Source organism: Colletotrichum fructicola (genome assembly GCF_000319635.2).
Source record: "Colletotrichum fructicola Nara gc5 chromosome Unknown KSG_Nara_v1_contig01, whole genome shotgun sequence".
NCBI lineage: Eukaryota > Fungi > Ascomycota > Sordariomycetes > Glomerellales > Glomerellaceae > Colletotrichum > Colletotrichum fructicola.
The window spans coordinates 1,994,148-2,016,965 of NW_027094051.1; the positions used below are offsets into that span (position 1 = coordinate 1,994,148).

At 55.0% G+C, this 22,818-nt stretch overlaps 4 protein-coding genes across 4 annotated transcripts; 1 reads left to right on the plus strand and 3 right to left on the minus strand.

Annotated features, from left to right (window-relative positions):
* Positions 1–29: 29 nt before the first annotated feature.
* On the minus strand, positions 30–2,692 carry CGGC5_v000571 (Histidine--tRNA ligase; the record flags this gene model as incomplete). The annotated part of the gene is made up of 8 exons (XM_032032307.2): positions 30–629; positions 683–737; positions 795–1,487; positions 1,544–1,701; positions 1,822–1,946; positions 2,019–2,170; positions 2,246–2,281; positions 2,547–2,692. The coding sequence occupies 8 exons, from the start codon at positions 2,690–2,692 to the stop codon at positions 30–32; spliced, it is 1,965 nt and encodes a 654-aa protein (XP_031888591.2).
* Positions 2,693–4,417: 1,725 nt separating this feature from the next.
* On the plus strand, positions 4,418–8,745 carry BEA3-1 (ABC transporter BEA3; the record flags this gene model as incomplete). Its single annotated transcript, XM_032032306.1, has 7 exons — positions 4,418–4,682; positions 4,738–5,011; positions 5,090–5,471; positions 5,522–5,616; positions 5,672–6,392; positions 6,453–8,666; positions 8,719–8,745. 7 exons carry the CDS (start codon positions 4,418–4,420, stop codon positions 8,743–8,745), a joined length of 3,978 nt encoding a protein of 1,325 aa, XP_031888590.1.
* A 338-nt stretch (positions 8,746–9,083) lies between these two features.
* On the minus strand, positions 9,084–10,298 carry serhl-1 (Serine hydrolase-like protein; the record flags this gene model as incomplete). The annotated part of the gene is made up of 2 exons (XM_032032305.1): positions 9,084–10,007; positions 10,062–10,298. The coding sequence occupies 2 exons, from the start codon at positions 10,296–10,298 to the stop codon at positions 9,084–9,086; spliced, it is 1,161 nt and encodes a 386-aa protein (XP_031888589.1).
* Positions 10,299–13,862: 3,564 nt separating this feature from the next.
* CGGC5_v000574 (Early growth response protein 1) lies at positions 13,863–16,832 on the minus strand (the record flags this gene model as incomplete). Its single annotated transcript, XM_032032304.1, has 3 exons — positions 13,863–14,910; positions 14,961–15,085; positions 15,141–16,832. 3 exons carry the CDS (start codon positions 16,830–16,832, stop codon positions 13,863–13,865), a joined length of 2,865 nt encoding a protein of 954 aa, XP_031888588.1.
* Between the last annotated feature and the right edge of the window lie 5,986 nt (positions 16,833–22,818).

Genomic DNA, 22,818 nt, shown 5'->3' on the forward strand with positions numbered 1-22,818 from the left:
ACTTGCTAACTCGCTGATAATGCCATCATTTATGCGCTTGGTGCGGGCTTCTCTTCCATTGATTCCGCCTCTGCGGGCTTCGCCTCCTCGGGCTTCGCTTCCTCCGTGACAGCTTCGGCCGGCTTCTCGACAGTAGTGCCAACCTCAGATGCCGAAGCGCTCTTGACAGCCTCACCCTTGAGTCCTCCAACGACTCTCAGACCCTCAGCTCCCCGGGCGAGGTTGTCCAACTCACGCTTCCTCTGCAGGCGCTTCTGCACCTCGGGAACGAGCGCCGCCATGTCGACGAGCTCGCCATCCTTCTGGGGGTGGCCCTCAGGGAGACCCAACTCCTTGATCTTGACAACACCCTTCTGAACCTCCTCATCTCCGAGGATGACGGCGAACGGCGTCGCGTTGGCCTCAGCAGCCTTGAACTGGTTGGGCAACTTCGGCTTAACCTTGTAAAGGAACTCGGCCTTGATGCCAGCATCCCACAACTTGGAGCAAACTTCGAGGCGCTCCTTAATCAGACCGGCCTTGGAACCCAGAGACATGACGAAGACGTCCACGGTGCTTTGGGGGGCCTCGCTTTCGGCCTGCATGCGGGCCTTGGTAATGCTAAAGATTCTCTCGATGCCGAAGGAAACCTAGAACAATGTCAGTGATCATGCAGTGTGCTTCTAGAACAAGACGTGCTTACTCCGACGCACGGAATCTGGGTCTTTCCGGAGAACATGCCCACGAGGTTGTCATAGCTGTCGAGCCGTTAGCTGCATGCCGCAAGACGCAAAGGAGAACCTTGAAAAACGTACCGACCGCCGGCAGCAACACTGCCAACACCGACGCTGGGATCATCTGAGCGATCTTCATCGTCCTTATCCTTGCTCTTGCTTTTCTTCTTGGACTTGACTGTTGTGTCGTCCGCGCCAGGCGTGGCGGCGGGCGCAGACCCTTCTGTGACGACCTCGTAGATGACACCCGTGTAGTAGTCAAGACCACGAGCCAGAGAGAGATCGAATGACACTCTGTCCAGAGCACCGAAAGCCTCGAGATAGTTGAAGAGCATCTCCAAGTCGGACATGCCGGCCTTCATGGAGGCATTCGCAGACAGCTTGTCGTCGCGCTGCAGTTTCCTGAGCAGATCCTGCTTGCCCTTGAGGACAACCCACTCGCCAATCTTGTCGGCGACTTCTCCGTCGAGACCCTTCTCTTCAGTCATCTCCTTGCGCACGTCCGCCCAAGGCAGCTTGTCGAGCTTGTCGACGGCGGAAGATATCGTCCTGATCTTGTCCTCGGGAACACCGCAGACCTCGAAAATACCGTCAAGGATCTTGCGGTGGTTGAGCTTGATGGTGTAGTTTCCGTTCCAACCAAGGCCCTCGAAGACTTCGACGACAATGCGGATGATTTCGGCGTCGGGGAGCATCGAATCGTAGGTGCCAGCAATATCGAAATCGCACTGGTAGAATTCGCGCATGCGGCCCTTGTTCATGGCGGGCTGATCACTATTATGGGTTAGCCTGTTGCTAATAGAATAGATCATAGCCTGGGTAGTTCGTACCGACGGTAGACCTTCGAGATATGGTAGCGCTTGACACTCTGGATGTCCTTGTTCATGGCGAGCCATCGTGCGAAGGGGACGGTCAAATCGTATCGCAGCGAGGTAATCTCGCCACCTTGGTCGGCCAGGTCGTAGATGAGCTTCGAGTCTTCACCGTACTGTAGGAGAGATTTTATTTAGTATCAAGATCGGCCCCGGGTGTTCGGAGGAAGTGGATCGCGGGGTTCGCATATACCCTCCGTGGTGGGGGAGGGGAGTATGTGAAGGTTGGGTCGTACCTTGCCTGAAAGAATCTCCTTCAACTCGAAAACAGGGGTATCAAGCTCCATTCCACCGTGCTTTTGGAAGACATCTTTCAATTGCGAGAAGATCTTCTCGCGAATGATCATGTCCTTGCCGAACCCTTGAATCAACACAAAATATTAGTCCGGGTCGTACGATTGGCGGCGCGAAGGCGACAGCGGTATCGACTAACAATCCTTGGTGCCCTTCGGGGTCTTGAGCTCAAACTTTGATTTGGGCGCCATGTCGGGCAATTGGTGGTCGTCGTTTTGGTAAACAGGGACGGACGAGGAAAAGTCGCGACGAATGGGGCGGCCCGCGGGCAAAAGAGGGGTTGGAAATGGGCTTTTAGAAAGAAGAGTCAGTCGGCGGACCGGTCTGGCAGACCTCGAGAGAATTTGCAGCTGGATCTTCATTCACCTGGCTTTCTCGAGCGTTGCGCAAAAGGGGAACCGTCTTGAAGGGAAAGCGGCCCAGGAATCGTGTTGGTGACTCAATCGCAAGTTTTGGAGGGGCCGAATGACTTGCGACGAGTTTTGGGGGGGTTTGTGAGGTCAAAAATGCATGCAAGGCTGCAGTGGACTGGGATATGCCCACTTGTGGGTTGCCCAATGATGTGTCCTGCAAGTGATGACAGATCCCTGTCAATCTGATAAGGCTGCAAGTAATCGGACATTCTTCGGCAGGTGCCATGGTGGGGTGATTCTTCGTCTGAACAAACCGCAGGAACTGTTCATCAAGTGCTGCGGTAAAGAGTGTACTGCGGTACGTTTGGGACGGTGCGGAACTCCTGCTCTCATTCGTCGCAGTGATAATTATTCTAAACTTGTCGGGTACAATGACTCCTTTTTTCGTGGGTAAACCCATAGTGAACCTTACGGCAATGAGACATCGTCGGGATAAGAGGGAACCTCAATCAAACAGCAGGTTTGATTTCCATCGACAGCGACGAGATGTACGACAATGTTCATTTCATAAATCATCGACTGAAGAAAGCTACAGCCGCATGTTGTCGTTGTTAAGGTTCAGCCCTGAACTCTCTAGTCCTACAGTGAGCCCTTCTAGGACTACTACAATGGGTGGTGTCGGTACGAGTGTTCGGGTGTGCCCACATTTGGCCGTTTCTTGTCGGGATCAGTCGGTGTTCTTGAGCAGTCCGAACCCGACATGGTAAGAACACCACGCGGTAAGATGGGGAACCGGACAGATTTAGCGGGGCCGCGTCTCGGTGTCTACCTATGGGGTTCGGGGTCAGATTGGCGCCTCCCGAGCGGCTGGAATCGGAGTCGTTCAGTCGTCAGAGTCTGCAACAATAAGACACATTTCATGCCAACACTGGACGCCCAGCAGGCAGATCAGGCAGCAGCAGTCAAATTCGTCACAAACCACGTGCAAGCTGATCCAAGATGATCGAGCACCGCCAGCGGCGGAGATGAGTCACTGAGGCACCAATTGTACGTGGTGTTATTCGATGACATGTGGCCACTTCAGCGTCCTTACGTTGATTGCGGAAGAGGAACTGAGGTGCATGGCCATGAAGCATGGAGTGCGCACGGCCCGTAAAACTTGGAGCAACATGTTTTACGACGCTAAGGTGGATTTACGACGCTAAGCAGCTGCGAGACATGAGGCTTGTCTTCATCCCAGATAAACAAAGTAAACCTGCACCTGCCTGGAGCACTAGCGACATGAATTGTTGCAGTGAGATTCATCGCCGCTGGAAGTGGTGTGTTGGAAGCGCTGAACTCACGCTGAAATGACGCCGTTCTGGGTTTGGTCGTAAGCCTGATTGCAGCCTCCAGACCTGCTATTCGCATGATTGGTCTTGTAGATGCAAAGTCCGCAAGGCGTCTTCTTCGTAGATCTGGAATCTGGTGAAGTCCGCTGCTCCGCTGCCCATGCCATGATGCAAAACTGATGGGAGGCATGTAACGCTTCCATCCACGCGACAAAGTCTCTTCGTTGCGGAGGACGAAGGAGACTCCAATTAAACTCGGGCGAACCCCTAGCGCGAGGGCAGTCGGTGGCGCGTGCACCGCCCGTCCCTCCATTTGGGCCATTCCTGGACGGGTCAAATATGGGTCCGGCTGACTTCCAGGATCCCTCCACTACCGTTGGCCCCCGGCCGGCATCCCTACAGCGTTGCCATTTCAAGGCATCCTGATTGGCCTTAACCGCTTCGGGAGGTTTTACGAGACGTGCAGTTTTACGAGTTACTGCGAGAGACTGAGAATGAGAAGGAACGAATAATACATGTAATGGACTCGTGGCAGCCAAGCCTGGTCGTCAAAAATCGAACTTGAGTTCCGCGAAGTTGTAGTGCCATCTTTTCCCTACGACGTCTTGTTGTTTTTAATACTCCTCCCCTCGACCATCCTCGCATCCCAGGTCGCGGCTCCTTCTCTCTATACGCTCTTTGACCCTACCGGCCAATTGCTTTACGCGTATAGCTCGCTCACACCCAATCAGCGAATTCTTTCCTTCTTTCACCTTTCAATCATCGGCATACCGATCCTGGCTCTCTCCTTCCAATCGACTTTTTCTTCGTCGAAGAACATGTCACTTTGAATTGCCCGACGAAATTAACCTAGCATGGAAGCTATCAACAAGGATACCGCCCAGCCGGACGGTATTCCGCCCGTGGTAGCCGTCGTGGACGAAAAGAAGGCTGTCGACCAGTCTGTCAAGAGTAGCGATGCGGAACCAACACCCGAACCCAAGGTCAGACCTGAGAGAGAACCTACTTTCAAGGACTACGCCCGCGTCTTTACATACGCCACGAAATGGGACATCTTGGCGTACATCGTCGGCGGCCTGGCTTCCATCGCCGCCGGAATCACGCTACCTCTGATGAATAGTAAGGTGTGCTTTCACCAACATACTTTCGTCCTGGTCTCTAACACAGCACACAGTCATCTTTGGACAGCTTGTAAACGACTTCAATGCATTCTCAGCAGAAAATGAGGCCGCACGGAACGACTTCAGGAAGACCGCAGACCGCCAGGCGCTGTACTTATTCATTCTCTTCCTCGCCCGTTTCGCTCTCAACTATACCAACAAGTTCGCCTTTCGAATGATAGGGATCCGATTGTCGTCTGCCATTCGCCTCCATTACCTCCAAAGACTCTTTGGCCAAACAATTCACGTCCTTGATTCAATGCCACCAGGCATGGCATCGAGCACCATGTTAGTGAGCCCAAGTCCTCTGGGTAGCGGGGTGCTGCACCTGGAAAAGGAAGAGCCAAGCTAATATAATTTCCATAGCACGTCCACTGCGAACACTCTTCAGATTGGTATCTCCGAAAAGCTTGGAGTCTTCCTCGAGTTCAACGGCACTATCATCGCCGCCATCGTTATCGCATTTACCTATAATTGGGCTTTGACGCTGGTTACCGCCTCTTGCATCTTGTTCATTCTGGTCGTTCTGGGAGCCCTTCTGCCTTTCATCATCAAGGGTCATTCTGAAATGACCAAGGCAGAGGGCAAGGCATCTGCTGTCGCTAGTGAAGCGTTTTCCAGTATTCGAATGGTCACTGCGTGCGGCGCGGAAGATCGTATTGCTGCCCGTTACGCAGTTTTTGTCGAGCAGGCGAAACGGAAGGGTCAATTCACAGCCCCTCTACTGGCCCTCCAGTTTGGCCTTATTGTGCGTCAATCTATTGCGTACAAGTCGAATTGAATGCTGACTCCTTCTAGTTCTTTGCCTTGTTCTCTGCGTTTGGCCTTGCGTTCTGGTACGGCACTCATTCTTGGGTTGACGGCCGAGTCGATGGAGTAGGCGAAGTCATCATGTAAGTGCAACTTCTCAGGAGACGGTCACTCGCCTCGTGCTAACCTTCGATGCAGTGTGCTCATGTCCGTCATGCTTGTGGTCATGTCTCTCGAGCGAATCAGCACCCCGTTGCTTGCTATCGGCAAGGCAATGGTAGCTGCATGCGAGTTCCTCACTGTCATCGATGCTCCCGCCCCCACCACGGGAGAACTGAAAGAACCTCAAGTATCGGCCAACGACAACATTGTCTTCGAAGACGTCACCTTCGCGTACCCGAGCAGACCCCACGTCAAGGTTCTTGATAGTCTAAATCTGACAATCGAGTCCGGCAAGGTGACAGCTATTGTTGGACCTTCTGGCTCGGGCAAGAGCACCATCGTGGGCCTTATCGAGCGATGGTACACGTTGCAGGATCAATATGTCATCGCCAAGACGATCGAGAAAGACAAGAAGAAGGAGGCCGAGAAGAAGAAGAACAAGAAGAAGGGCAAGGAAGAGTCGGACGATGAAGAGAGCAAGCCCGAGCCTGAGGAGACCGGTCCACACGTTGAGCTCGCCGGTTCAATCTCGACATCCGGACACGCTCTTGACGATATTGATGTCAAATGGTGGCGTTCGCAGATCGGCTTGGTCCAGCAGGAACCATTCCTGTTCAACGACACCATTTTCAACAACGTCGCCTATGGACTTATTGGCTCTCAGTGGGAACACGAAACCGAGGAAAAGAAGCGAGAACTCGTCAAGGAAGCTTGCCAGGAGTCCTTTGCCGACGAATTCATCGATCGTCTGCCAGATGTGAGTGCCTCTTCTTATCTGAACTCCTTTCGACGGCCCAATATACTGACTTTAATCCAGGGATATGACACCCAAGTCGGCGACAGTGGCGCAAAATTGTCCGGCGGCCAGCGTCAGCGCATCGCCATTGCCCGAAGCATCGTCAGAAAACCGAAAATTGTCATTCTGGACGAAGCCACCAGCGCCATCGACGTCCGAAGCGAGAGAATCGTCCAAGCTGCCCTCAATAAGATATCCCAGAATCGTACAACTATCACGATTGCCCACCGTCTGTCTACCATTAAGCAGGCCGATCGGATCGTGGTCCTCAAGAAAGGAAAAGTTGTTGAACAAGGCACACACGAAAGTCTTTTGGAAAACGACGAAGGCGTATACTATGGTCTTGTGCACGCTCAGCAACTTTCGCTCGGTGACCAAACGGAAGACAGCGACTCAGACAACAAGGAAGAGGACTTGGGAGCAATCCTCGACCGCGAAAAGAGCGCTGCGCGATCCGAGGCAGACAGCACACGACAGAAGACGCAGGTTGTCAACCGCAACCTGTTCCAGAGCTTTGGCAGACTACTCTATGAACAGAGAAGTCGTTGGCTCCTCTGTATTCTGACTGTGGTTTTCGCGGGTTGTGCTGCAGCTGGCACTCCGTTGCAGGCATGGCTTTTCGCCAAAGTCATCGTCGTCTTCAATCCGGATAATGGCCCTGATAAGATTCGCAGCGACAGCAACTTTTGGTCACTCATGTGGGTTATTTTGGCGATCGGAGTTGGTCTGTCGTACTTCTTCATGGGCTTCGTCGCGACCCATTTGGCTCATTTCATTTGTGCCACATATCGACAGCAGTATTTTGAGGCGATCCTGTTCCAACGGACATCTTTCTACGACGAAGAGGAGAACGCACACGGCAGCTTGACAGCTCGAGTCGCTGGGGATCCAAAGCAGCTCGAAGAGCTTTTGGGTCTCAACATGGCGATGGTATACGTGGCAATCTTGAACATTGTCGGAGCCATCAGCATTGCGTTTGCTTTTGGTTGGAAACTGGCCCTGGTGGCTCTATGCGTTACCATGCCGATTGGATTAACGGGAGGCTACTTTCGGTTCAAGTACGAGATTGAGTTCGACAAGATGAATGCCGCTGTTTTCGCGGAGAGTTCCAAGTTTGCCTCAGAATCCATTGGGGCATTCAGAACTGTTTCTGCCCTGACTTTGGAGGGCGTCACATGTACTCGCTACGAGAAGCTCCTCAAGGATCATGTCAGCCACGCTTTCCGAAAAGCGAAGTGGACCAGTGCTGTCTTCGGCTTCTCGGATTCGATTTCGATGGCTTGCCAAGCTCTCATCTTCTGGTATGGCAGCCGCTTGTTGGCCTCCGGCGAGTACAGCCCGCAGAACTTCTTCGTCTGCTTCATGGCTGTGATCCAAGGAGCTGAAGCTGCCGGTCAAGGTCTCAGCTTCGGACCCAATGCGGCGCAAGTCACTGGGGCATCCAACCGCATCATCAACATGCGTGACTCGAGGAACAAGGACATTATTCCAGTGACTGAGCAGATCCCGGATACGGAAGGCGGCGTCCGAATCGAGTTGCAGAATGTTCACTTCAAGTACCCGACGCGAAATGTGTCGGTTTTCAAGGGACTCAACTTGACTATTGAGAAGGGGCAGTTTGCTGCGCTTGTTGGTGCCTCTGGATGTGGCAAGACGAGTATCATCTCTCTCATGGAACGCTTTTACGACGTCGAAAAGGGCGCCATTCTGTGCAACGGCAAAGACATCAAGGATATCAATGTCTATGAGTACCGCAAGAACCTGTCATTGGTTGCCCAGGAGCCGACACTTTTCCAGGGAACAATCAGAGAGAACATCCTGCTAGGCGTGGATGAGAACTCCGTCACCGATGAGCGTTTACACCAGGTCTGCCGCGATGCTTCAATCCACGAGTTCATCGTATCCCTCCCAGAGGGTTACAACACGAACATTGGCAGTAAGGGTGTTTCACTCTCCGGTGGCCAGAAGCAACGTGTCGCCATTGCCCGCGCACTGATCAGGAACCCGAACATCCTCCTTCTCGATGAAGCAACCAGCTCTCTGGACTCCGAGAGCGAAAAGAGTGTCCAAGCTGCGTTTGAACGGGCTGGAAAAGGACGTACCATGGTCGTTGTCGCACATCGCCTGGCGACTGTTCAAAACGCGGACATCATCTTCGTGCTTGGGGAGGGAAGACTGCTGGAGAAGGGCAGCCATTCGGAGCTGTTGAAGAAGAAGGGTGTTTACTGGCACATGGTAAGTTTATTATTCTCGAACCATCCAAGATTTGTACTGACAAAATGCATAGTGTCACAGCCAGGCGCTCGATCGCTAGAGTTGCAAAATTGTCCACTCGGCGGATGGATGGTGGGCGTTTGCGTGTTTGAGTATTTGATGTCAGGACAGAATACCCCTCGCTTCTCATGTAGACACCCGTTGTACTTTTCACAAACCTCACACATTAGATCAAGATCATCAAATGATCTGCGGCAGAGTTGCATAGAGGCAGACTGCCACTAGTACTGTTACTGATTCTGGTTCGTAAAGAATACCTGTCGAGTGCCGCCGCTTGAAAGAAATGTAACGTCGACGAATCCGCAGCCAAACAGCCGCCACAAAAATGCATCTCGTGTCTATCGTGTGCTCCATGCCTCTAGTTGGGTATCCTTAACTCTACGCCTGCACCTTCATACCCCAGAACACATCCAGCTCGCGCATGATGCAATCCTTCTTGGTCATAACAAAATCGTGCCCGCCAGGGAGGACCCTCCAGTGCACATTCTCCTCGCCGCCCAGCAGCGGCAGCCCGTCCTCGGCGTAATGCTCCGCGAAGATGACCTCGTCCGCCCGGCCGATCAAGACGGCCGTGGTACCCTTCTTCCTCCTCCCCAGGGCGCGCCACGTGTCGTGCAGGTCCGTCAGGATGCCGTGCTTGACGCAGCTCATGAACGCGGGGACCATGCCGCGGTGGTTCACGACCATCCAGGAGATGTACTGGCGCACGACCTGCTCGACGGGGAGGTCGCCGCCGTCAGGAGAGGACGCCTCGGCGGCGGCGACGTCGACGAGCTTCTCCGCCGGGTCGTCCTCGTCCTCCACAACGTTGGACCGCTTCGGGGCCAGGGGTTTCTTCAGCCTGCTCTCCGTGATGGAGGCGAGGATCCGGTCGGGGATGATGCCTGACTGGAACGTGAGCCGCGCCAGGTGTCCGAAGTTGGCCGCGCGGATGATGCCGGCCGGCGCGAGTAGGACGAGGCTCTCGACCATGTCAGGGAAGGCGGCCGTGAAGGCTGCGGCGACGGCGCCGCCGAGGGAGTAGCCGATGACTCTGATGGAGTTCTGGCCGGACCAGGCCAGCGGGGAGGAGGCGAGGGCGAGGAGGACCTGGGTGGTGTACAGACGGGTGTCGTGGGGGAGGTCGCCAACGCCGTCGGAGAAGCCGCGGCCGAAGAGGTCGAAGAGCATCACGCGGCAGCCGCGGGCGACGAGGGCGTGGGCGATGAGGCCGAGGGTCATGCAGGATGTGCTGATGCCGTGGATGAGGATGACTTTGGGGCCGGTTGTTGAGCCCCATTCATACACACGCATGCAGCCGTACTTGGGGGGTCGTTAGTCTTCTTATCGTCGCGGAGATAGCAGAGAGGTACTTACCGGCGTCTCGACATCGCGGGCACCCGGGAAGTGATCGGGGCGATAGTGAAGTCTCTTGATCTCCTCGCTCGTGAGCTCCGGGATCTTGGTCTTGAGAGGGCTGGGAATCGAGGAGCTCCATTTCACGTACAGGCCCAGGCGGGCGAGGGAGAGGAGGGAGATGGTTGCGACGACCGTCGTGGCGACGACGGCCACCGTGCGAGGCTCGACGGGCGAGCTGAGGAGGATGCGGTCCATCGTGATCGTGTTTTCTCTCCTTCTTCTTGGCAGCAGTTACTTCTCGCTGACGAAGATGCGAGATATGTTCACGATCGAGCTGCTCCGGATGACTCGGGCCGGGACGGAGGAAAGCGGGACGTGAATGTCGAAGGCTCGCAGGCAGTTTGCACCCTTATCGCGAACCTCCGCAATTTTCCTCCCTTGGGTCGTGAATCGTTACACACACGCGCAGCGCAAGGCAGCATACGTAGCACATTCACGTGTAAGCTACCGACCAGGTGAATGCGAACGCTGCGAAACCAGCGGATGACGTTCTCCTCGGAGCCGCGTTGGTTCGTGTCCAACGACGGCATCAGCGGGCCTCTGGGTGGTGCGACCGCCCAATGAAGGAGCTGGACATCTTGGAGGGTCCCTTCACTTTCAGGCAGGCACCGATATCCCTATCAGATGCCCCACGTGGCGGCGACTGGTGGATCGGCCTCTCCCGGTCAAAAGTGGAGCCCACTGCAGGACAAATACCGGGTGACAGGTAACGAACGGGTTCGGCAGGAACTGCCTGCCTTTGGGACGAACTTTTGTCTGTTTAAACTTTCAAGTATCCAGCCCCCAAGCTGCAACCTCAGATCGCGATGGCTTCACTTTGTGATTCTGAGATGGGCTTGTTCGGTTTGATCCGCCTACGTGAAAGCTTCCCCGTTCAGTCCGTGCTGGTTGATGTCGCATTTGGCCGGATCAAACACAGGCGACCCAGAGAAGATGGGATGACTGCGCATGGGACCGCCTATTTTCCAATACTATGTTGACTACTTTTTCTAGGGCTATTATCTGCCGTCGTCGTCGCCGTCGTCGCCGTCGTTACTACTATTGTCTCCGATAGGAATAATTGAGTACGCAGGCACAGGTTTCGAGACTGGCCATGTGAGCAGCAAACCACAACGCAGGCCTGACCACAATGCATTGGATTGATGGCCGGATTTCCCGGAAACCACGGAAAATTCATCGCAGAGTACGTCGGATGTCACGGCTCTCTTATTAGCCTTTGACAACCCTAACCCTGAGCAATTGATATAAGTGTGTCCGGACTGCCCGTGATTACTTTGCTGGATCCTCCCACCGGCGCGAGCGACGCCATGTGGTCTCAAATTTCGTTCCTTGGTCGCAGCAGCATCGGAACAGCTTCCGACTACCATCTTTTCGAATCTCGGGGCATGCTCCGCGTTCCAAGGCACGATGCATCTGCGCGGGCGTACCGTGTACGGCTGCCGGCACCGTTGTCAGTGGACACCTTTATCATGGTGTTAGGATCAGTCCCCTTGGCGATGGCGGCTAAAATCCTGTCCCTTTCACTTTCCTGGTTCCCTGACCATACCATCATATGAAAGAAACTGGGCGAGGCGAAGCACACGTGCAGCCCCGAAATTTGGACAATGGGTCCGATTCAGTCGAGACGACGTAGGGTCTTGGCTCTGAATCAGTTGTAGTAGTCGTCTGTAGATTTTTTAGCACCACCGGCTCCCACTCACTGACACCACAAAGTTTGGGGGCGCCTTGGATGATCCGGAAAAATAAAAGTCACATAGATTATCCCGGCGCGAATCATGACACGCGACCCAAGAACAAGAACGGCGATCTTCCAGAACTCCATGGATTTTTTTTGGCCCGTCCTTGCGTCAGGGGTCTCAGGGGGTCCGGACAAGACGAACACATGCTGCATGAACAAAGATGATCAGCGCACATTTCCGACCTTCCAAGGCCGGAAGGACGATACCCGACCCGATCCCCCTATTCCTCTTTCCCACAGATCGCAGTCGGTCATCTGCGGGCATCAGATCTGTACTGCGGGCTGTAGATTTTTTTTCTTTCTGAATCTGCCATGATTGGAAAGTTTCTCCCGAGAAAAAAAAAAACTGGTTAGGAAAGTCTCTGCGGTGGCCTTGGCAGTGGACACAATCTATGCGGACTTAATCATGTCCGCGGCCACCAATAGAGCGTCGCGCGCGCGCGCAAGGACCGGCGGTATGTGGAATCAAGAATTGGCATCTGACATCACAGCTAGAGCCCCTTTTCCCTCCGTTATCGTTAAGCTCACAACCCTCTCCTCGAAACGGGAGGGGAGGAGAGGGTAGGGAATAGAGCTTACAGCTTAGAGACGGCCTATGATATAATTTGAAACCCAGATTCGGTTCGAGATGCCCTCTCAGCGCCCTTTTCTTGCCAAGCCGGAGAAATAGCTAGACTAGCGAAGGAGACCATATTGCGGTGTTTAAAAACAACGGCAAGAATACAGCGTAGTAGTGTAAACCCAGCTACTAAAACCAGCTACAGGCATTGACTGCTTCGGTTTCGGGTTCTCTCCTCGTCGCGGCGGCCGTTGGGGGTTCGTCTGAGTGCAACTCCTGCCGCGCCGCGCCGGGGGGTTTTTAGAACAAAAAAAAAACTCAAAACTCAATTGCAAAACCTCTGCTCACCCTATGAGCATACAGTCGCGGAGAGAGTTGAGAGAAACCCCCATTCTTACCGACCCGATCCGATCCGATGGATGGGTTAACCCCCCTCGGTCTCTGTCTCTCTTTCTGTGTGTCTCTGTCTCTGTGTCTCTACCTCTCTCGCTGTTTCATCAACCCGACAACGCCTAACTAATAGCACACATCCGATAAGAGCTATGATCCCGGGGAGGGGGCATATGACTCGCGGCATATGGGCAGCAACGAGCTGGGATCTCCTTCTTTTACGTAGGAGCACACGTGTTGGCAGGCGCGTTTTTTTTTACTTAGTACAACACACACAGACACACATACCACCCACAACGTTAAGAGCCCTATAGGGCGAGTTGTTAGGGGAGGCGGTGCAAACAAGTTGCCCATCATAATGGAGTGTGTGGTTGCGTAACCGGCTATCCCGGCGAGTCTAAAGCCTGCCTTACTACATTCTCTGTACTGAGTATACGAATGCCTTTACGCAGCGAACAAGCAGGCAAGCCCCCTAAGCGGAGCAGTCCGCGTAGGCCCCTGCGGTACAGAGTTGGACAGTCTGCCTTCGCTAACGTCGGTGAACGGGGTCTTCCGTCTGAATCCATTCATATAGTTGGGATGCCCTTGGACTTCATATGCAGGTCTTTCGTGGGGCTAGTCCGAGCAGTTTCAAGGCCAACCAGACAAGTTCGGAGGGTCCGATTGACTTCTGCCTCATGCGGGTGCAGGTGCAGTATTGCGAGGGTTTTTTTTTTTTGTCTTTGGTAGGGGGAGAAAGGGCCCGCCCGTCTGAGCACTAAGCATAATGTTCAGAAGAAACTGAAAGTTGCTGAAAGGTTTGAAACAACGTCACGCATGTCAAAAGGGGGGCCCTCCAATAGGAGTAGAGCATTCGGTCATGAAGTCGTCAATTGAGACTGATGCAACTCGATGGGTGAGCTTCTCATCACGAAGCACATAACCCTATCCAAATACGCCAAAGGATTGCTTTTTGGTACATGGGTATCCATCCATCCGCCCGCCCGCTCTAGACTCCGCCAATTGATGTAAAAAGGAAGAAGGTAAAAAAGACAATAAGTGGTAGTTATGATATTCGTAAACAAGCAAGATGTCATGACATGCCAACAGCCCAAGCAGCGTGCCCTAGCTGCTTGATCAGAAGACAAAGATTCTCAACAATCGGCGGATGCGTGTCCGTCGAGTCTCTGAAGTTGGCCCGGAGGATCTCGTGGGCGATTTCCATGCAGGCCTTGGGGTCGTCGACCGAAGCCTCGGTTGCGCCCGCTCTGCTCATGGGTCCTAAAATTACTGGACGACCTTGGTTGAAGCCGATAAAGCGGTGTACAACGGTCGACTCAGTGCCGTCTAGGAAGACGTTCTCCTGTTCGTATCCGGTCTGTGGCGTCGGCTTGTTGCCCACCGCCTTGGTCACAACTCCGTACGTCCAAATCGCCAGAGACGCATGGTGTACGGCTACAGCGTAAAAGTCCTTCAGATGGCCTGGAGGGAACATCTTGGCTTGGCGCAAGATCTGGCCAGCGTGCCACAGAGACTGGCGAGCTTCGGCGCTTTGCGACCACTCGCGAAGGTCGCCAAAAACGCGACGAGCCTGGTCCTCGCCCTCCTTGCCAGAGAACAGCTGCAAGTCGTTTAGTGACAAGTGCAGATTCATCATCAGGAGGTGCAGAACCAAGCTCTCCTGCGTTGAAAGCATCTCGTGCCAGTCCGTGCTGACATGCAGGAAGCCCTGCAGGTCCTTGCAGAGCTCGGCATGTCTCGAGCGCAGCACCTCCTCCGAATGGCCCCCAGTGTTGTTCAGCCAAGTCCGGGTACGCAAGACGGAACAAAGCTGGAGGTACTCGAGAATGAGTGCCCAATAGCCGTGCAGGTAAATGGAGATTGCAAATTGCAAATCAAGGCGTTGGCGGTTGGTCGCCAGGAGGTTGATATCCCGGAATAGGTCGCCGATCGATGGGGGCCGTTTGCTTTGCCCGGCAGTTTTTTCCAAGTAATGCATCTTCCATTCCGCTGCCGTTTTCGCAAACCACATCTCCTTAGCCTCCGGGAGGGGAAGGGTGAGCTCCGAGTACGACATCGATGGGTTGGTGAGGGTTGTCATGGAGGTCTGAGCGTCTCGCACAAAGCAGTGGAAAAGTAGTCTAAATATGTTAGCGCAAGGGTATCCTGGGTTGGAAACCAGCATGCTTACCTCTTCCACGACTCACGCTCGCACCAGGCCCTCCATTTCCTCTCCAAAACCTCGCCTTCATCGGACATATTGACTTCGACAAGGGGGTACGATGCTCGTTGGAACTTGCCCCGATACCTCATCATCTGTTGGCGCATTAGCAACCCTATCCTGGACGGAGAAGCCGAGAACATTACTTACAGTGATTGGGATCATGAGGTGACACTCGGCGATCTCCATCTTGCGTCGGTTGCCACTCCAGAGACCAATGTCCTGGCCCAAGATCAACGTCTGGACCAGACCCAGGTTCTTGATCGTGGTGTTGGCATCCTCGAACCTTGCCGGAATGGTGACACGGACCGCCTCCTGGAGAGCGAACCCAAACTTGCGCAAGGTTTGCACGGGAGTAAGAGTAGCTCCAGCTGAAGCTGCGACCGCAAGCCACTCCGGCCATTGTGCGTTCATGGAAAACGAGCCGTGGTGAATCCATTGAGACGTTTGACAAAAATGCGAAGCCAGGTAGATGTGAATCAGGCTGTCCATGACTTCGAGCGACGGGAACGAGGACGCGACTCGCGTCATGATCGCGTCGTTCTTGCAAGTCTGCAGGACGATGGCCAAGATCTGGTCCCGGCCAGATTGGTCCAGCTTGTCCTTGACGATCCTCGGGTGCTTGCTGCGGCTCTGCTGGAAGGCCGCGCTGGTGGTGTCGCCCGACGGTACGGAAAAGTTGCCATGCTCGACATATCCAGAGTCCTTGTTGTTGGGCGCCCATTGCCACGGAGAGTCGGTCCAGACCTTGACGAGTGTCTGTCGCATCTGAACCAGGTCGACGGAGTCATCGGTGCGCGGCGTAAAGCTCTGGTTTGAGCCAGGGTTCATGTGATCCATGTTCCAGTGATCGAGGAGCCCGAAGTCCACCTCGTTCAGCTCCAGATTCGAGTTGTCGCAAAAGTCCAGGACGGCGAGACCTTGCGCTTCGGCCATTCTCGACGCTTCCATGCCCGGCTCGTATATGACGTTCTGCAGAAAATCGGAAAAGGGCATAGCCATATCGACACCTTGTGCGCCGATCTCGTAATTGACGGGCATAGCGTTCGGCATAGGTTCCATGCCGTTATCCGGGGTCGGCAATTGACCGCCTTCTGCCTTGATGTGCTGCCCCGAGGCAATTTGACCGTTCATGTTCATTGGTAGACCGGCATGGTGCTGGGGAGGCTGCTGGTACGCGGCGGAGGGGCTGCTGTCGTATGCGGACTGGGACGGAGACGTGGCTAGCGAGCCAGGGGTGGAGGTTGTGGTGTTGTTGGGGTTTCCGGACAGGTGGAGGAGGTGCATGGCGGCTGCAGAGCCTGCTTCGGTTGAGGAGTACTCGCAGTTGAGGTTGCGATTGCGACAGCGGGTGCAAGGCTTCACCTCTTCGCACTTGACACGAGCGGTAGCGCAAGGGCGGCAGGCGTGGGATACGCGACCAGCACCAGGCGAGGTGTCTGTCCGGCGTCTCTTCTTGTTGGGGTCATTGTCGTTCTCGTGGTTAGTGACATGGCGCTTCAGAAGATCCTGGCGGGCGAATGCTTTGCCGCATATTTGACAGGCGAAACGCTTGCCGAGAGTGTGAGTCTGGATGTGTCTGGCGAGATGCTCGGGGCGAGAATACCGTCGCTGGCAATGGGCACACTGATAAAGGCTGGCTGTCGCGGCGTGGCTCTGGTTGGCCGGGGCGGAAGTGGGATACGGAGGCTGCTGCTGGTTTTGTTGGGCGGCCGGTCCAGGGGACGGCGAGACAGACTGTGAGGGAGCATTCGGATTCGGGGCGAAAGTTGGAGCTGAGACAACAATGGTAGCCGACGGTGACGGCCCCGAGGCCAACGGGAGATTGTTGGAAGAATTCATTCGGGGAATCAGCAACGCAAACTCGTTGCTTGTCGGTACCGGGAGGTCGGCTCTGCAGTTCGAGGGTACACCAGCAGTGGTAGTGGTGGTGGTGGTGGTCGTCGTCCAGCAGAGGAAGATATTAAGGTAGTGACGTCGGAGCGGGTCCGGCTATTGGCCGCAATGTTGGCCAACGGCGCCGGACGGAGCGGGAGCGGTAAGAATACGCGGTTCGGGGGGATGAGGACGGGAGTTGGGTGGCTGCCGTACGGGCGGGAGAGTCGGCAGCGAGATGACAAAGGGGGAAAAACAAAGTATTGCGGGAGCAGGAAAAAAAGTTCTGCTACCTGGCCTCAGGATGGACAGATCCAGATCCGATGTGGGAGGAAGTCGGGAGAGGAGATGGGAGGAAAATGAGAGAGAGCCAAGGGTAGCGCAGTGCAGTGCAGTGCAGTGCAAAGACAGCCCAGTACCGGTAGGTGCACAACACCAGCAGCAGCAGCGGCGCGAATCGGGCGGGCTGCAGCCAAGAACTGCAAGGCCAGAAGAGGACCTGATGTTCGGGGCGTGTGCGGTAGGTGTGTAAGATAGTTGGTAGTCGGAGGCACCTTGAGGTAAGGTATGGGTGGGCTTGATCCCTTCTTTAGCTTAGGTCAGTTCAGCTACGTCCTTGGGCTGGTTGGTGGCTGCCAGTCTGATCTGGTCTGGGGAGGAGCTGTATGTGTATTGGACGGAGACCTTAAAGGCAAAGGTATGCCCGGGCAAGGTAAGGTAAGGTAAGGCAAGGTAGGTAGGTAGGCAGGTAGGGGGAGGTAGGGGAGGTGTTGTACCTTTAGGTAAGGCGTGGAAAGATATAGCGAGGCAAAGGTGAGAGGCAAAAGTAACCGACCCTCGACTGGACTGGACCGGACTCGACTCGACTCGTGGCTCTCTGACTCTCAGACTGGAACTGGAACTGGAACTGGAGACTGAGAGTTAAGGTATGTCAAAGGCAGGTAAGGTATGTAAGGCAAGGTAATGTAATGTAAGGCAGATAGAGATGTAAGGTAGGTAGGTACCGTACCTTAAAGGTATGGGGAGCGTAGGGGAGGGACCGGGGAAGAAAGAAAGGAACAATTAGGCGGGAAACCTTTCTCTAAAAAAAACAGGGTACGTACTTTGAGATTGGGACTTGGGAAAATGCCCTGGGGGTGTGAAGATGGAGATGCAAGTGCGGACACTCAACGAGGCGCATGAGCAACGCAGACGTGGGTTTGACGGCGGCACTGGCACTATGCGAGGGTCCAAGGTCCCAGCTAAGGAAGACAAGGCAGGACAGGGCAAGGAAAGGCAAGGCAAGTTGCCAGACGAGAGAAAAGCAGCTGCGGCTCGAAGCGGGACCAGAAAAGGCAAAAAGGCCATAGAAACAAAACAGAGAGCAACCTGGAAACCTGGAGAGGGTGGTGAGGTGCCGCGTCAGGCAAATCACGGTACTCTGGGTATTATTCTCAGCGCCACATCAAAGTACGTCGACCGCCGGTGGTGAGTATATTGCCATGACGGCCAAACAGCGTCTTTCTGCGAGGGCCGCCCCTACATGCGCTACTAAGCCGCCCGGCGCACGGCGCAAGAGAGACCACAGGACAGCGATCGGGGGTGGCCTCGTCATCCTCTGCCCGGCGCTGCTCCTCAAAAGGGTAAGGCTCAAGCTGCCAGAGCTTCGAAACCCAAAACTCGGTCGTTGGTTGCATTTGGTGGAACGACCAGGTCTGGAGTTATGCAGGGCGACTGGAGAATGGGACCCAGATCCCGGCGAGGCGTCGCAAGGATCCTTCAACGGCCGAGCACTGAGACGACGTCGACGTCGCGGCTTTTCCGCATCGCATCGTTGGACTGCCTAGCTGCTGTTTCTTGTGTGTCTTCTTTCTTCATCTTCATCTTGATTTGCACGCGCACGCGCACGGCCACGATCCGATGAATCTGTCTGTCCTTGTCCCCCCCGTGCCAGTGAACTTCAGCCCGTCGGTCAATAGGCAGGGTCCAGCATATATGGACAGCGTGTGGGCGTGCCTGGACCTGAACTTCAGCACACCACCTGTCGATCTTGACGCACTTGTGAGGCTGAAAGGGCCGACGACTATCCTCGTCATCATCACCATCGCCATCAGACGACCCGGCAGCTCGCAGCGCAGCTCGCTTGATGGCAGCTCAGGACAGGACCCGAGGCAGGCCCCCCGAGGCTCAAGGCCCGAGGCTCGATCGCCATGTCGACAAGAGTCCGGACAGGTCAGGAATCCGAAGTGTCAATCGCTGCCCATGTGGAGGACGGATGGATGCACCTCAGTATCCATCCATATTGGAGCAAATCGGATAATCTGCAAATCGCCCGAAGCGGCAGGCACCCTTGACTCTTCAACCTTGACCACTATCCGCAGACCTCCGTAGACCAGCCATGTCCCATGGAAGGCGTGGAGGCCGGCCGCTTAGTGATGCCCGCCCCGTGGACGAAACCTGAAGGTCCCTCCAATGGTGTTTGAGCGGCTGTAGCCAAGTCGAGCCAGTCTTGGAGCCGGCGGCAGCGGTTGTCAACTCTAACCCATCTCAAGGTCCATGGTCGATGCGATGGTCCGTCTCTTGTTGCTGGAATGCCAGGAAGTCTCAGGCAAAGTGCTGTCATCTCGTCAAAGGACCCTGCCTGCCGCATGTTCGCTCGGCTACACGTGTAAGGTTCCTTGAGGTAGCGATCACTGAGCACTGCGGCAAAAGTCAATTGAGTCGACATGCTTGACTCGTGGCCCTTAATGGACGCGCGCCAACACGGCAAGCCACGGCGCCAATTGCCTTGAGTCCGATTCACCGCCGCACTTTGGCGGGCGGGACGGGGTCCTCGACACTTGCGAAGGGCATCTTGACCCAGACAAACAAAATTGAGTGTGGATGTTCAGAATCGAGTAGCGGAAAGGTCCTCTCCGCCGGCCGGCGACGGAGGAGGAACCTGAGAAGAAACAGTCTGGTGATCCTGGAAGGTGAGCAAGCGCAGTGCAGCGACTGGAAGCGTGTAGCGCACAAAGTACGCCACTGCAAGCCAACGGGGAACATGGCTAGTGATGATCCAGGGTCCCTCGCAGCCTCCCCCGGCAAATCCCCACGCGCAAGGCGCTCGAGAGTCGGACGGCGAGGAAGAGGCACTGGGAATTGTGAGCAGGTGAGCCTCGTGGTGGACGTCAGGGTGGACATCAGGCAAGCGACGTCCATTTGGAAGGTGTCAAGGTGTCAAGGTGTCAAGGTGTCAAGGTATCCCCCGTGAAGACGTGTTTGATGGGGAAAGAAACACACGCGTTGCAGCGTTATCAGAAATGGATGTGAACAAGGCCAGCCAGTGCCAGCATCCATTCAGTCCCTCAGACCCAGAGAAAAAGGGAAAAGAGCGTTACGTAGGCTCTAATATCCGTGCCATCCCAGGGCCTGGCCGGAAATCCCGAAGAGGAATGGTGCGATGGGACCCTCCGATGAGGGACCCACATGTGAGGTGTGATTAGCTACCATCCGCGGTACAGAGGCACATCACTTCCAGTAGACCTACGGTACTAAGCCGCTATTGATAGGACGTCGTCCACTAAATCTCTGATGATGGAACCCTTCTCTAGGAGACTTACGCAGCACGTCTTTGAGGCGCGGTACCTGCCGTCAAGGTGCTTTCCCGCACGTGGAGTAGCGCGGCGGTACTTCCGCTCCCTACTGGCCGCAAGTACCCTTTCTTCCTGCCTTAGTGTGAGCTTCTCACGTAGCGTGAGCTTGGCGCCCCGCCTTCATCTTTCACCCTGCATCTATCTGATTGCTGCATCTCTGATTCCACGTCGTCTCCTCCACCAACACCCGCACCGCGGCGGAATCCTCACAACTCGACCCAAGTCCCTCCCTCGGCTCTCAACTGCCATTGGCGCGCCGCCGCGCCAGACGAGACAACCTCAAGTCGGGAACTTCAGATGACAGGCGGGCGGCATTTGCTGCTCTGCTCTGCTCTGCTCTGCTCTGCTCTGCTCTGCGCCCTCTGCTTAGCTGGTCGCAGATGACGAAAGCGGCCACCCCCCGTTTTAGTTTCGTCAAACCCATCCCGGCAACCCTAATCTTTCCACCGGCCATGGAGCCGTGGCACGAAGCTTGAATTCTGCCTTACCTGACGGGGCCATCGGCCACATCTGGGGCAAGCTGAACAAGAGCAGACGCGTCCTCTCTTCAGAATCGCTCCATTCGATATAGCACCATGACGAGTCTACTTTGTTTCGAGACGCCGGCGTCCATAACCGAGCATCGAAATTTAGAAACAGAAACCTCGCATGCCCACTCAATCAACCTTGAATGATGAAGCTTCTTCTCTACCCGCTGCACCAGAGATCCGGGAAACGTCACTTGAAACACTCCTTACTCTCAGCTCCGCCGAGGGCCACGACTGAGAACGACACCACTCGAGAGAGTTCATCAACATCCCCGGGCCACTCTCGGGCCTCGAATTCCGTTCCTTGTCTGTCGTCCAACATGTCGACACATGTCAGAATCCTTCTGAATGGATGGCATGAACGGCCAGGGCGGGAGGATGGCCTCGTCTGCGCGTCTTCTTCAGGTCTCGCCCTCGGCCCACAGGTGACGAGATAACGGCGCTGCATGTCGTCGACGCGGTGCATATCTCAGGGACGGCGGTCTCCGCGGCATCCTGCATGGCCAAATGCACGTAGGCCGCGCTACCTACGTACTTACCGCAGTAGTACTCCGTACTCTTCTGCACTGCAACTTGGGACGAAAGCCAAGCTGCAGTCATCCGTTCCACCTTCTCCAACAGTCAGGAACCACCCGGCGGCCCTGGAAGCGGCCTCCAATGCTCGTTCTCCGCTGGCGCTGCTGGTTGAGAAACCATGATCAGGATCAGCATTCGTCCCATCTCTGTTTGTGTGGACTATTGACCTTCTCTAGTCTGCTAGTGTGTGTCCACGGCAACATGCATGCCATACCCCTTCAACCTCAGAACTCACAACCATGCGTGGAGAGCGCGTTGCGCGTCTCCTTAGGCGAGACATGCCGGGGTTACTCTGGCTAGGCGCAGTGCTGCCAAATTTTTGCTTTTCCTACCCCATATTGAGCACCAGCCACACTTTGCTGCTGCGCACACACAACGCGGTGCTCCCTATGTACAGCCTTTTCTGTCACATTTGCTGCCAGGCCACAAGTCGACCGGAGGACATGGCCGAAAACGGCACCTTGTGTCCTGTGCGTGGTTCATGCACCACCGAGTTCTCCTCTCTTTGAGGCTCTTGCAGCAAGGCTTGGACCTGTTCAAAGTCCGATATCTTACGCGTGCAATCGTGGCGGCGGGGCCTGTTCGGGGAGACACGAGGGAGTCCCCATCTTGAATCATCGATCCTCGGCTAGCAAGCCGCCGCCGCCTTTCCCTCAAAGAGAACAAAAGCCCGAGAACCTGAGGGAGAGACAGCGTCACCTCCATCCCATCTCATCTCGGGGCGAGAGGTCGAGACGACGTCTGTCATCTGTCCTTTTTCACCTGCTGCCACTGCTGCTGCTCATGCTCCAGGACATCCGTTCTGGTTCCTACGCTAGTGCTTCCTACAGAACCCACCAATTGGTTTTCTTCTGGTCATGTTTCGCTCAACCATGTCCAATGTCTTGGCGAAAGGCTTGTTGGTGGAACTTGCCCCCTAAACTCGAAAACCCCTTAGTCGCGGATAAGACAGTGGCCGCTGCGTCTAAATCCCTGTCTTTCCCTTTTCCCATGCTTCGCCAAGTCTTTCCCTCATCTAGTGAGCTGCATCGGTGAGCAGGGTTTGAGCCTGCCAATCTCCTGCTTAGGCCCGTCACCTATCCCCATCCATCCTGGAGATATCCCATCCATAGTCCTCGTAGCCCTCTCACTACTCATCCCAGGTATCACTGGATAATATTTTCAATTCTATTGGGCTGCGACGTCACATTGAGATATTGCATCAACATCCAAGGTAGGTAGCCTTTGGTGGCCCTT